The sequence below is a fragment of the Melanotaenia boesemani genome, chromosome 4 (genome assembly GCF_017639745.1).
Source record: "Melanotaenia boesemani isolate fMelBoe1 chromosome 4, fMelBoe1.pri, whole genome shotgun sequence".
In the NCBI taxonomy this organism is placed as follows: domain Eukaryota; kingdom Metazoa; phylum Chordata; class Actinopteri; order Atheriniformes; family Melanotaeniidae; genus Melanotaenia; species Melanotaenia boesemani.
Window position 1 is genome coordinate 36,801,507 of NC_055685.1, and position 12,961 is coordinate 36,814,467.

At 39.8% G+C, this 12,961-nt stretch overlaps 1 protein-coding gene across 5 annotated transcripts in view; it reads left to right on the forward strand.

Moving 5' to 3' along the window:
* kcnq5b (potassium voltage-gated channel, KQT-like subfamily, member 5b) overlaps positions 1 to 12,961 on the forward strand; it is a 139,743-nt gene that overhangs the window by 115,312 nt on the left and 11,470 nt on the right. For 4 of the 5 annotated variants that reach the window (XM_041982778.1, XM_041982780.1, XM_041982779.1 and 1 more), the window contains exons 4-9: positions 2,834 to 3,009; positions 5,420 to 5,545; positions 6,659 to 6,769; positions 7,881 to 7,976; positions 8,742 to 8,836; positions 12,031 to 12,057. In XM_041982778.1, coding sequence (XP_041838712.1) covers positions 2,834 to 3,009; positions 5,420 to 5,545; positions 6,659 to 6,769; positions 7,881 to 7,976; positions 8,742 to 8,836; positions 12,031 to 12,057 — 631 coding nt within the window. Of the gene's footprint in view, positions 1 to 2,833; positions 3,010 to 5,419; positions 5,546 to 6,658; positions 6,770 to 7,880; positions 7,977 to 8,413; positions 8,503 to 8,741; positions 8,837 to 12,030; positions 12,058 to 12,961 lie in introns of all 5 variants that reach the window. The other variant, XM_041982782.1, reaches the window with a different exon arrangement.

A 12,961-nucleotide genomic window follows, 5' to 3' on the forward strand; every position in this document is an offset into this window, starting at 1 on the left:
AGCTTAAATGTACAATTCCAGTTTGCCCCGCGCTATGTCTACTAGGTCACCTGGGTGATATTAATATGATAATTAACTTATGCACATGTGCTCTTCACTGCCTTATCACAAAGAATTATTCTCTTAGAAACAACCTAAGCATTAATCAGTTCAGAAATCTCCTCTCAGAACACATCAGTGATGAGATGATTCTGCATCCTCACAACATCAGCTGGGTGTGATTATCTCCATGACTTAGTGGTGGTGGTGGTGGTGGTGGGCTGTGACCTCGCCACTCTGGATCAGCCAGATACCTTGTCCTTGGTTGATTTGGGTCTGGCCGTTCTTGGGTTTGGACTCACTCACTGTGCCTGCCGCACAGATATTAGGGTACCCTTCCCAGTTTTCATGTGTGGAAACACAAAAAAATGCACCCCAACCGTCACCCGTCGGTCTAAATGGGGCTTAAGCAAAGTTTTTGTTACTAGCAGCCTGTCAGAAAGACACATAATTTCTTCCCATTTCTTTAGTTTTATCTATGAAAGTTACCAAAGATAACACGGTGGACAGCAGGAAATTAGGATTTTAGCAGCAACAAAGCAACAAAGAACTGTTAGCTGAAAGATTTGCTCTGTAAACTGTGGGCTTCACTGTCACTCTGTTGCTTTTTGTTTTAAGTCCGTAGGGCCTAACATCAGGAACTGCATTGTGTAATGGAAATGTTTTAAGTCCAAAATCAAGTCTAAAATTTGATTAACTTGTTATGATATAAAGCATCAGACAAAGTAAAGGGAGAGAATTGTTGGTTAATTTCTTTATTTATTGTTGTTATTAAAGGGTTCTGATTTCCATCTTCTTAGATTCAGTGAATGCAGCTTGATTTAAAGTTGAAGCTGGATGCAGATAAAGATCGAGAGGCTGCAAAAATCTACTCACACTTACCGGCCACTTTATCAGGTCCACCTTCTAGTACCGGGTTGGACTCTCTGTCAGAACTGCCTTATTTATTTATTTATTTACTTTCTTAAAAAGACCTCATTAGCTTATGCCAAGATGTCAGCTAGCACACAAAAAGTGTTGCTTACCTCTGCCAAGACAGAGGTCAGGTATTTGGCTGTGTTGGTTTGTCTGTCTGTCTGTTAGCAACATAACTCAAAAAGTTATGGATGGATTTCGAATCCTTTGGGAAATTTCAGAAATAGAATAATGAACAAGTAATTAGATTTAGTGGGTGATCCAGATCACCGCCACAATCCAGGAATTTTTAAAGTTCTTTACCATGGCGAGATAGAAATAATTTTGCCATTACAGCTTCTAACTATAATATAATGTCCACAATCATTAGCAAAAACAACAATGACAATGGTTTGGTGGAGGTCTGAGCTCTCAGAGTGCTTCTGTTTTTGTTTTTTTGTTTGTTTTTTTGCTTGTTTGTTTTAATATTTTGAACAGTTTTCCCCATTTGTCTGCCTTGAGTTGCAGTAAATTGAGTTTTTCTGCAACTGGAGTAATATCTGATTTATTTTCCTCTCCAGGGAGCTGTCACATCATCTGTCTATATGAATGAAGGCAAATGTAAAATCCTGAATTACATTTTCTGAAACTTAGAGAAACTTGTTTTTTTTAAAGTGCAGATCTAAATATCGTTTTATAATCTTGCAAGATAAGGGAACTTATTTATTTTTTCTTTTGACAGTGTTTCCTCACCATGACTCCACACTTACATAAAACACACCAACACATTCATGCTCACGTGTGTCCTCCATGATTTCCTTGCACTTCTTCCCATGTGCACCTTTAAGAGCAGCAAGTACACTGCAGCTCTGTGGGGCCTCGTTCATGAATTTTTCACGTGCTGCTGACCTTTCCCCCCTCTCCCTACCTCCACTGTGGGTCAACCAGTCTGTGGTTTATAGCTGGAGCCATCAGCCTCACCTCCGTCAGCATTTCCTCTAAAATAAATGGGTTCGGCAGAAGGACAGGAGCTCCAGTGATGGTTATATATGAAACCTGTCACACACACACACACACACACACACAGAGCAAAATAACATTGGTGAGGGGTCAGGCTTTTTGTGGTGTTTCACGGAAATGGAAGATAGCACCTGAGGGAAAAAGGAGCGAACAAAAGTGTTATTTCTTAAAACTAGAGGAGCTGATCACTGTAGTTTTCTGTTCTTTGTGGGTTTGGTGAATTGATTTGCTCTGTGGTTTCTGTGAACTTCCTGTGCAGGTTTGAATCTGTGGATGTTTGCCTGTCTGAGCCTCGGCTTGTTCACCGCATGTTTCACAATTTGCAGGGAGACAGTCTTCACTTGTGCAGCTTTTGTGTGTTAAATAAACTAAAAGAAACCAATCAGCAAAAACAAGAGTGATCTCCATTTCTGGCCATGCAACAGTAGTCAAAGCTCGTACTTCTGCCTCTGCTGTTCTGTTTTCCTTAGCAGATCAATACGGTGGAATATTACTGTGCAGCTGATGCCAGTGGCAGCTTATATCATCTGTGGTAATGCGGAGCGTTTGTTGGGTTAATTTACCTCACAGAGGCGCCAGAATGAAATGACCATAGAGAGCTTGTAAGGGTGACTGCAGTCTCTTTTGCCCCTATGTACATGGTGTTGTGCAGAAAATTTCAACCATCACTGTAGCAAAGAAGTCCTTTTAAATTGGATCATTAGGCACCTTTTTTAAATACCAGCATGTTCCCATTAGTTAAATCTACAAATGTGCCGAATAATAGTTTGACTGACATAAAATTGTATTTCTGCATCAGCAAAACAACATTATTATTTCTTATTCAGCCTTTTTAAGCATTTCCCAGAAAAAAAGTTTTTTCCTTGTGTGTTTCCTGCAGACATCATTGTGCTGATAGCGTCGGTGGCGGTGGTGTCGGCGGGCAGCCAGGGCAACATCTTCGCCACCTCCGTCCTGCGGAGCCTGCGTTTCCTTCAGATCCTTCGCATGGTGCGAATGGACCGAAGAGGAGGCACCTGGAAGCTGCTGGGTTCGGTGGTCTACGCACACAGCAAGGTCAAAATCCAAAACACAGACATGTCTTATGAGAAAATGAGATTTAAAAAAAAAGGATTAAGAAAACGATATGGAAGAAAACCATTTCAGACATTAAAAATTTGAATTTCAGTTGTAAATTACAATAAAATGCAACAGAAAAGGTTTTGAATCAACATAAGATTCTCAGATGGTCGTTTCCACTTGTTTAGGTTTCATTTTCACCTTTGCTTCAATTTTTTGTTTGGTTAAGTTTTAACATTAACAATATTAAGTAATTGGGAAACAGAATGGCTGATTGATTTAGCTATCCTTGTCCATTCCTGCTGAATCCAAGATTCCTTCAGCTCAACAATCCCTGGTTGTTGTTGTCTGACCTTTCTGTGATTCCATACTTTTTCATTGATGTGGACTGCAGTAAAAATACACATGGTATATCTGAAGCCATGATATAAGAAGTCATGCATTATCAGGTCTGACATCTTGCAGAGTTGCTATATGGCTTCCTCAGTTATAATCCAGTTTCCTGTTACATTTCTGGATGCAGATGTGAACTGTGCGTGACAGTGGTGCTCCAAAATCATCCTGAGTCCATGTGTCTATTGATCATAGTGTCATAATAGTTTCTCCTGTTGTGCTACCTGAGGTCTCGAAGGCCACAACCATCCAACAGTGGTTGGCCTTTACACACTGAGATTTCCTCAGACTCCCTTTCTTTTTACTTTTCTTCTCTGTAGATGGTGAAAAATTAAAAACGTTTACAGTCTGTCAGTCTGAAATATTGATTAATGACTCTTTGATGGAGTTGGACAGAGTGGTGAGCTATGACCCATCCTTGTTAAGAAAGACTAATCCTTTTGTGGCTGCTGCTTTTATACCCAATCTTGACACCCTTACCTGTCACCAATTACTCTGCTGCTTGGAGAATCTTCCACAGCATTGTTTCTATGTATTGTGTAAACCTTTCTGTCTGTCTTGGCTTCTATCTCTGCTCTTTTTTAAGTGTGCTGTTCCATTAAATTCAGGTTTATTCATATTTTCTAAATACAACAAAGGTGGCCAGTGAGGACGCTGAACTGCATCTGTGTTCTTGTGTCTGTTAAATAAAAACTCAAAGAAATGACAGAATTAAGTTACATTTCATAAAAACCTTCAAACTTTTTCTAGAAAATGTGTTTGTTGTGTAGATGCCAGTTTTGTGGGTTTCTTCTGGTTTGGTGACAGATTTGCTGTTGTATCTGTGATCTGGGATGTGAAATAAATTACAATAAAAATATGAATGCACAAATGCCACCAGATGCACTTTCTGTGCTGATATTCTGTAAATCAGTTATGAGAGACTCTAACTTGAAAAACATTAATATTCATTACATGTTGGTGGTCATATCCAAATATGAATGAGCTGTTTAATAAAAACAATATCAGCTCTGGCAGTGATATTAAATTTATCCCGGGAGCTTTTATTGAAATATCTCCAGCACAGCTCTTTCTTTCCACTTCCTGCTGTCTTTACTTCTACTCGCTCTCGTCCTCCATCAGCCCACACAAACCTCCTTTTCTCTCCTTCTGCTTTACATCAGTGGGTAGAGGCCGGTTTTCCATCAAAGCTTCACACTCAGATGGTAAAATTTTTTCTTTTAAAATTTTCAGGTCAAGGCTGTGTGTGTGCTGAGGATGTGTTTTATAAGGGACCTCTGTTACCAAGCTAGCCTCCCACTGTGGATGGGTCTCTGGCCTAGAAATTGTTCTGTGAGCAATGAAGAAAAAAATTTTATCTCAGGGAGTTTAGCCGCATACAGAATTAATATGATGTTGTATTGTGATCTATTTACACGCTAGAAGACAAGTTGGAAGCAAACCCAGACTGGTTTTATAAATAACAATATGCCAACGTTTGCGTCTATGGGAGAACAAAGTAGATGATCAACCCGAGCATCCGCTGTGCCGTGGTATGTTGGGGCTTTAAGGTTTGTGTTGAAACTAGGAGATACATGATAGATGCTTGCATATAAATGGTATCAGGAATTAACTGTAGAAATGAAAATAGTAGCAAGTATGTTTTGATGCTTGGTGCTAAAGAAAAACCCAGTTTAAAAATTTATCTTAATATTATGAACCAACATTTAACTTGGGAAGATCCAAAATATAATCAAGTGAAATATTCTGCCAGCGCACTGAGATAATTAAACTTAAAATCATCTTGATTAGTTTTCACTTTTCTCTCAAAGTGAAAAAGAAAGAAGCCTCTACAGACTGGTTTTCAGGAGGTTTTTTATTTAATAACAGACTTGAAATGAGTGTCCCACCAGTTGCTTTAAGAAGAAAGCGATTCTCATTGACTAAGCTTAGAATTTTTTCTTTTTTCATGGAAATATGAATTTCTGTAGCTGAGTGCTTGTGCAATAACCAGATGAAACTGTCCCTTCTGCAGGAGCTTGTAACCGCCTGGTACATCGGCTTCCTGGTTCTCATCTTCTCTTCCTTCCTCGTCTACCTTGTGGAGAACAAGTTCAACAAGGAGTTCGCTACCTACGCAGATGCCTTGTGGTGGGGCACGGTGAGTTTGTGCTTCCCAGAATTTAGTAAAAACTTTTGACCCTGACAGCTGCTGGTATTGTTTGGAAATCCTGAATCTTTAGTTTGCAGTCTCAGTGTGTCTCTTGGTTGCTCGGGCGACGGCAGAGTTGCACTTCTTTACATCAGAAATAAAATATTTTTAACCCACATACCTGCACTTTCTCCTGAAAGCAGCCTTTCCTCCATGCTTTTACTCTGTTAAACACCCATTTTAAAACCTAAAGATTCGTTATCAAACAAAAACTGCTGTTTCCATGAATAGCAACAAGAGCCTCATTAGATGATCCAGAGTGGTCGGTATGTAAAGGCAGCGAGGTGGACGGATGGACATCAGCACGGTTAAACAAGTCGAACACAGAAGCTGAGCAAGGAGTTGTTTTCAGTTCACCACCAGGATTTCTTCCTGCTTCCTGTCAAGGCTCCACTGAGGCTGTGAATGACTTTGTTCAGTGGTCATATGTTGATGTGTTAATTACCATCATTCTGAATCATTATCACAATTAACTCTGGTTCCTCTTTCATCAAAACATCATTCCACATTCTCTTCTTTCCGAACCTTTCAGTCCTGTTGTCAGTCAGTCTGGTTGTCAGAAATGCTTTGCATCTTCAGTACACACATTGGTTTTCTACCAAAGCAGAATAAACATTTCAGCCGCAGGCTTTTAGCAACGTACCTGAAACCAAGGCCATGCAGACTGTGATGAAACCTGTTCGGAGGCTTTACAGAAGCCCACGTGTGGTTTCAGTGCCTGACGGGCCTGAAGGCATCGTTTCAAATCAAGCCTTTTATACGGCAACAGGAAAAACATGCAGAAACAGTTCAGATGCAAAGATGTTTGTTTTCTAAGCTTCTTAGAAAAAGAAAGTCGGACTGTCATTCTTGCAAATGCCAACATGTCACATGGACCATATGCTGAATGAACAGAGCCATCTCTGCTAAGTTACTCATTCTACCACTTTAGTACAGAAGAAGGTGCTTTTTTCATTTGTACAGATCATATATAGATATATCTATGTATCTATAGACAAATCGACAGACAGACGATCCTCATTCAGCATCATAAAGCATCTTTAACTAATCTTTTTTCTTTAGATCACCCTGACAACCATCGGCTACGGAGACAAGACACCAAAGACGTGGACAGGACGGATGCTGTCTGCTGGCTTCGCCCTCCTGGGCATCTCTTTTTTTGCTTTGCCAGCAGTAAGTTGATTCTTTCTCTCTGTTCTTCAGTAAAACTGGAAATTAAACCACTCGTCTCCTTTCAAGCAAAGTACAAGCACATCATCAAGATGTTTGCATTTAATGAACTAACTTTTACTAAGCAAACTGTCAACAAGCTGAAAGCTCTTCAGAAACAGATTTCACATTATGATAAGAGCTAGAAGTTATTTTAAATGTACATACGTGTACATTTCCACATGTGTGTAGTAATCCTGCCTGAACCGACTCACGTCGTCATACAAAATGAGTCAAATCTATTAAGAAAGATAAAACAAGTTATCCCACTGCCTTGAAAATTTATTATAAACATAACAAACAACCTCAGGTGGATGCATTTAGGAATTACTGTGACTTTTATTAAAAATTACAGTTAATATCTTTTATGTCATTGTCACATTCATCCTTGGGGGCCCCTGGGTTTTGGCCCTCGGGACAAACGTCTGACACCCTTGTTTTTTACAGTTTATGAAAACATGGCAGAAGCAGATAGAGCCTCAGCAGGACATAGTCATAGAAAAATACCATGGCAAAAATCTCAAGAATAATAAACATCTTTACGTTATCCTTTTCCATTTTATCCCACCAAATGTGCCGGGCAAACAAATAAACAAATGAGAACAAAAGAAATAGGTAAATTCATTAAATGAACAGAAAATGAGAAAGAGGTCATTTTTTCTTCCTTCATCAATATCGCAGTTCATAAAAAAGTCTTTTCAGTCAGTCGTGATGCTTCACCTTCATTTCCCTGTAGGCATGTCCCTTTTCCTCCACAAACAACTCCCTCCTTCACCCACATACAGTCCTTTTGCATGGAAACAGCTTTCTTTCTTATCTGTCTCCCATTCCTAGAAGTATCAAAAAAACATCCAAATCAAGGAGGATTACTTATGCTATTTCCAGAAAAAGGAAAATAATATTTTTGAAAAATGGTTTGAAATCTAGGGGAAGAAAATGAGGTAGGTTGAGAGTACAGAAGCTAAAGGCTGATTATAAGAGCAACAACACAGTGTGTGGTGCTGCTTTTCTCTGTGGCTGAGTGTAACTTGTGACGTACGAATGCAGCCAGTTTAACGTCTTACCTTCGCATCAGGGGATTCTGGGCTCAGGCTTCGCCCTGAAGGTCCAGGAGCAGCACCGACAGAAGCACTTTGAGAAGCGGAGGAACCCAGCCGCCTACCTCATCCAGGTAAAGCCCACTTCCTGCTGGCTGTTTCCCTGACATCTAAAACAAACAAACAAACAAAAACAAACACTGATGATGATGATACCCCCCCCCCAAACTTCATAATGAGAAATATGATTAAAATCCATAAATGGCTTCATTATTCTCCAGCTTCTCTTTTTCTTGTGTTTCTCTAAAACCATCAAATGTCTGATAAAAGGCAGCCAGCATGCCGCTTCACCCTGTCCAGCCCTCCTCCTCCTCCTCATCCTCATCTAGCTCTTTAACCTCTGGGAGGATTCTCCACACCCTGCCGGAAACACTTCCCTCTTCTCTATGTTTCATGGTGCTGACGTCATACTTTCCTCCTCATGTGTTTATCCACATGCTTCTCTCTCTGCCATCTTTCTCCCCTCCTCCTCCTCCTGCTCTTCATCCTGCGCGTGCTCATGTTGTACCAGGCTGCGTGGCGTTATTACTCCACCGACAGCGCCAGGCCCTACCTGGACGCCACGTGGCGGCACTATGAGAGCCTCCTGCCTTCCCACAGGCATGTATCCATGCCTGACCTCCGTCCAACCACAGACGTGACACACCTGCTTTTTCTTTGTTTTGACTAATCAGCTTTTTTTATTTGTTTTCTGTACCTTTTTCCTCCTTTTCCTCCTCTTTTGACACCCTCTTTGGCCTCATTTTATTTACTTTTTTATTTTCTTTTATGTTTTTCTTTTGTTTTGTAACTTTTTATTGTTCTTTTCTTCCTCCTGGTTTTGTGTATTCTGCATGCAGTGTGTTTGGCGTAGTTATGCAGCTGATGAGAACTCGGTTTCCATTGCTACCTGGAAGCCTCACTTGAAGGCGTTGCATACCTGCAGCCCTACAAAGTAGGTACAACTATGGCAGCTGGTGTTTGTATTTGGTGTCTGTGCTACTCGAGTTATCCTCTCCTACTTCAAATTGAAACTGATTCACTTCTCCTGCTGTCGTACTGTTTCATGTATCTGCTTTGTTCTATTTTTATATAATTTTCCTGTGAGAATAAGGTTCAGGGTCATCAGAAGGGACCGGTCATTTCCAGGCTCCGTGTATCTGGGTTCAGGTCAGCTGAGTGCTCAGTGGGAACTGGGCCCGTTATATTTTAACATTTCCCCTACAAATGTGTTAATAAATCTGGCCTTAATGAGCCAGTCAAGATTCTTTTCATTTGCAGCATCTCCAGTAAAACAGCTGCTGAGCTCTGATTGATTTTACTGAGTTCATATATTTCAGTCTGTCATTGCTTCAATAATCAAACCAATAAACATGTGAGAAAGGACATGGGATGGAAAATCTGCAAGAATGTCATCCAATACAAACACAATCATATCTGAATGATCTCAAGGACAAGTTATAGTTATGACCCGTACAGGAGGCAGCATGAGATCCTACAGTCCAGAAGATGTTTGCAGACACCAGGAAGCAGCAATGCTAACATGTAGCATATCAACTTGACGGGGAGAAATTCGGCTAAAAGACTCTACCAAGTATTGGCATCCAAACTAAACACAGTTCAAACCCCAAGAAAATATATGCAAATGTAAGAAAATCATAAGAACTGCACTGCTGGGAGCTAGCAGCCAGAATCAGAAATCATGTCTTATTAAGTTTGATTCCAGCTCTAAAAAACTCTATTCATGTGTTCTCCTGCCTTTGTTTGAAATGAATCATCATGAAGGTCCTGCTAGTTTCCATGGAGATTAAGGTTTTATAGTGAAGTATTCACTCTTCCTGTCATATACTTTTTAATTTCTTATAATTAAAATGGAAGGATAACGATAAAATGGGATGTGAAACTGAAACAGAAAAGTCACCCTTTTTGAAACAGGTGGAGAAGGACTTCATTTATTTCTTCTGTATTTGTGTTTGATAAAAATAATAAATAAAAATGTATTCTGTAGTCGTGAAGTCTGCCTGTTCAGGAGTGAAGTCACATGGTCCATGGTTTGCTTCATTACACAGCATTAGTAAACTGCACCAAGCCTGTTCATTTTCAGATTTCATGTCATCTTACAGAAATGCAATGACAGTCTGACATGTTGCGCCTCTAGATTCTGACTTGTTACCTACCTAGTTGTGTTCAAATATCACAGTCAGTTTCTTATGAAAGTTTTGGAGCCTGGAAATATTGGGACATCCATCTGTCATCTGCATGTGATGTATCTGGATATACAGACGTGGTTAACTCAGTTAAAATGAGTTAGGTTGGCCACCTGTGTGCTTTCTTAGTCTGCCTCTATAGTCTGCATGGACTTGCATGTTTATGGATTTCCAGCTTATTTTTTTAAATTTCCTCTGAGATGCATGTTGTTGATCTGCACTTCAAAAAGTCACTGCTCTTAATTTAATGCAACTTTCTTTCCTTGTTGATTTTGCAACCAAACAACAATAAAGTTTGTTGTTTTTGCAAGTTTTAGCTCATTTATAATTAATACATATTAATATATTCAGAAGTCAAAGTTTTGATAATAATTTTAGTTTATTTAGTACAGATGTGAGTTCTGTTCTGTGCGCTTTGGCTCTGTGGGTCATGCAGACTTTGCACCTAAAAGTCTGTTAAAAAGTTTCAAGGAAACAATTTTCACCAACATTACACAACTGGTTTGAAGTAGTATTTACTGCATTAGGGACAACTTAAAATGTGACCCTGCATTAAATAATCTCATCTGCCTCTTTATCAGGTCCAACTGTTTAACTTCCTTTAACACAAGTAACTAATCAGCCAATCATGTGGCAGCAACTCAGCACATCTAGTCATGGTGAAGACGACTTGCTCAAGTTCAACCTGAGCATCAGAATGAGGAAGAAAGAGGATTTCAGTGACTTTGAATGTGACATGGTTGTTGGTCTGAATATTTACTGGGATTTTCAATTTCAAATTCTCTCTCTGCATTTAAACTACACTAGTTGCTTGGAGCAGTGGGCTGCCAGATTCCAGTGCCTGGGGAGCAGTCAGGGGGTAAGGGCCTTGCTCAGGGACCCACAGCTGTTTTTACCTTAGTTGCTAGCCTGGGACTTGAGCCTAAGTTCTCCAGACCCAAGCCCACCTCTTTAACCAATCCCACCAAGAAGATCCTTCCACCATTGAGGGAATACTACACAGGAAAACAGCATATTGTTTACTATCCACATGTAGTTCAACACCATACCTTCGGTGAATAACTGTAATTCAGGGGGCCGTCCAGGATTTGAACCAGGACCTCTCTCACCTTAAGCAAGAATCATACCCCTAGACCAACGAGCCAGGATGCCAACATGTCCAGCCTTGAAGCAGATGGGCTACAGCAGCAGAAGACCACGCCGGGTGCCTCCTGTCATCTAAGAACAGGAAACTGAGGCTACAATTCACACACACTCACCAACACTGGACAATAGAAGATGGAGGAACGTTGCAAGTCTGATGAGTCTCCATTTCAGCTCCACATTCAGATGCTAGGCTCAGAGTTTGGTGGAAACATGAAAACATGGATCCATGAGTCTTTCTCAGTCCAGTAGAGCAGCTTTGGGATGTGGTGGAACGGGAGATTCTCATCATGGATGCAGCCGACAAACCTGCAGCAACTGTGTGATGCTCTCATGTCACTATGGAGCAAAACCTCTGAGGAAGGTTTCTAATACCTTGATGAATCTATCACACCAATAATTAAGGCAGTTCTGAAGGACAAAGGGGTCCAACCTGTTACTAGAAGGTGGACCTGATAAAGTGGCTGGTGAGTGTTGTGTTGTTGGAGGTTTTGACAAACAGCATGACTGACAGAGCTGCAGCATGCAAACGAATGAAAAATACAGCAGGTTAAATTATCCAGAATGATCCATTTAAAGTGCAGATAGATATAAAAATAACACAGATGTATGTTTATTTCTGACAGAGTAGCACAACAAATTTCTAACTATAACATAACTGTAATCAGAGATTACATCTAAGATTTCAATGTGGAGCTGAAACCTGCAAAAACATCACAATGATTTTCTAAGTTCAGTGTTTTAATTGATTAAAAATGTTTTTTCATATCTTTTCTTTCTTTTTCTCTGTCAACTTCAGGAAGGAGCAGGGAGAGTCGACCACCAGGTTTGTGACCGTCTCTCTGGACAATCACTGTTTTACTTTCTGCTCAAACTTCGGGATTTAAGAATAATTGTAGATATCAGACTAAGATGTATTGATGATGCATGTTGGATATGAAACTGTCACTCAGCTCTTTCTGCCATTTATATTTCATTTATCGTTTGTGACACAGCAGAATTTTAAAAACGACACAGTTGTCAACACCTCCAGCTGCAAACATGGCTGGCTTTGTCCGGTATTTTGATTATGAATTTTAAATGTCTGGTAAACTTCTGACACAATTCCTTGTTTATTTGTTGAATAATGTCCCTCATTTACAAGACATTATCAACAGATCCAAATGGTGATGACCTAACTGAACTGACCTGAGCTCTTTTTTTTAACAAATCTTTAGTTAAAAGTTCTGCGTGGCAGAAATGGGATATTTATTTGCAGCCACACTATATTGGTATTTTGGAGGCGTTATAAGAGGAACTGCTTCATATCATTCAGTGATTATAGATCTGGTAGGATTTTTTTCAGGTCCTATACAGGATGATTGGACAAGGCATTTCTGTAAAAATGGTATTATTTCCATCTTTATAAACACCAAATGATTATTTCTACGAGTAACACAGGTAAACTGGGTCAGCATCAGTTGTTGGGCATTTTAACTCAAACTTTGATGCATAAAATATATTGACTGGTTAATTGTACATTTAGTTTTACACAGAGGTCTGCATGCTAACATCATGACTCAAACCCTCTGAGTTTCAGACTCATCTTTTTTAAAATGCACAAAAAAGTTTTGATTTTATCATTATCCATTTTTCTTATCTGGATTTTGTGAAATGATCTATTTTAAAACAAGACACGATGTTCTCATAACAAACTAGGGCTGCATGATATTAGGAGAACATGAAATAAC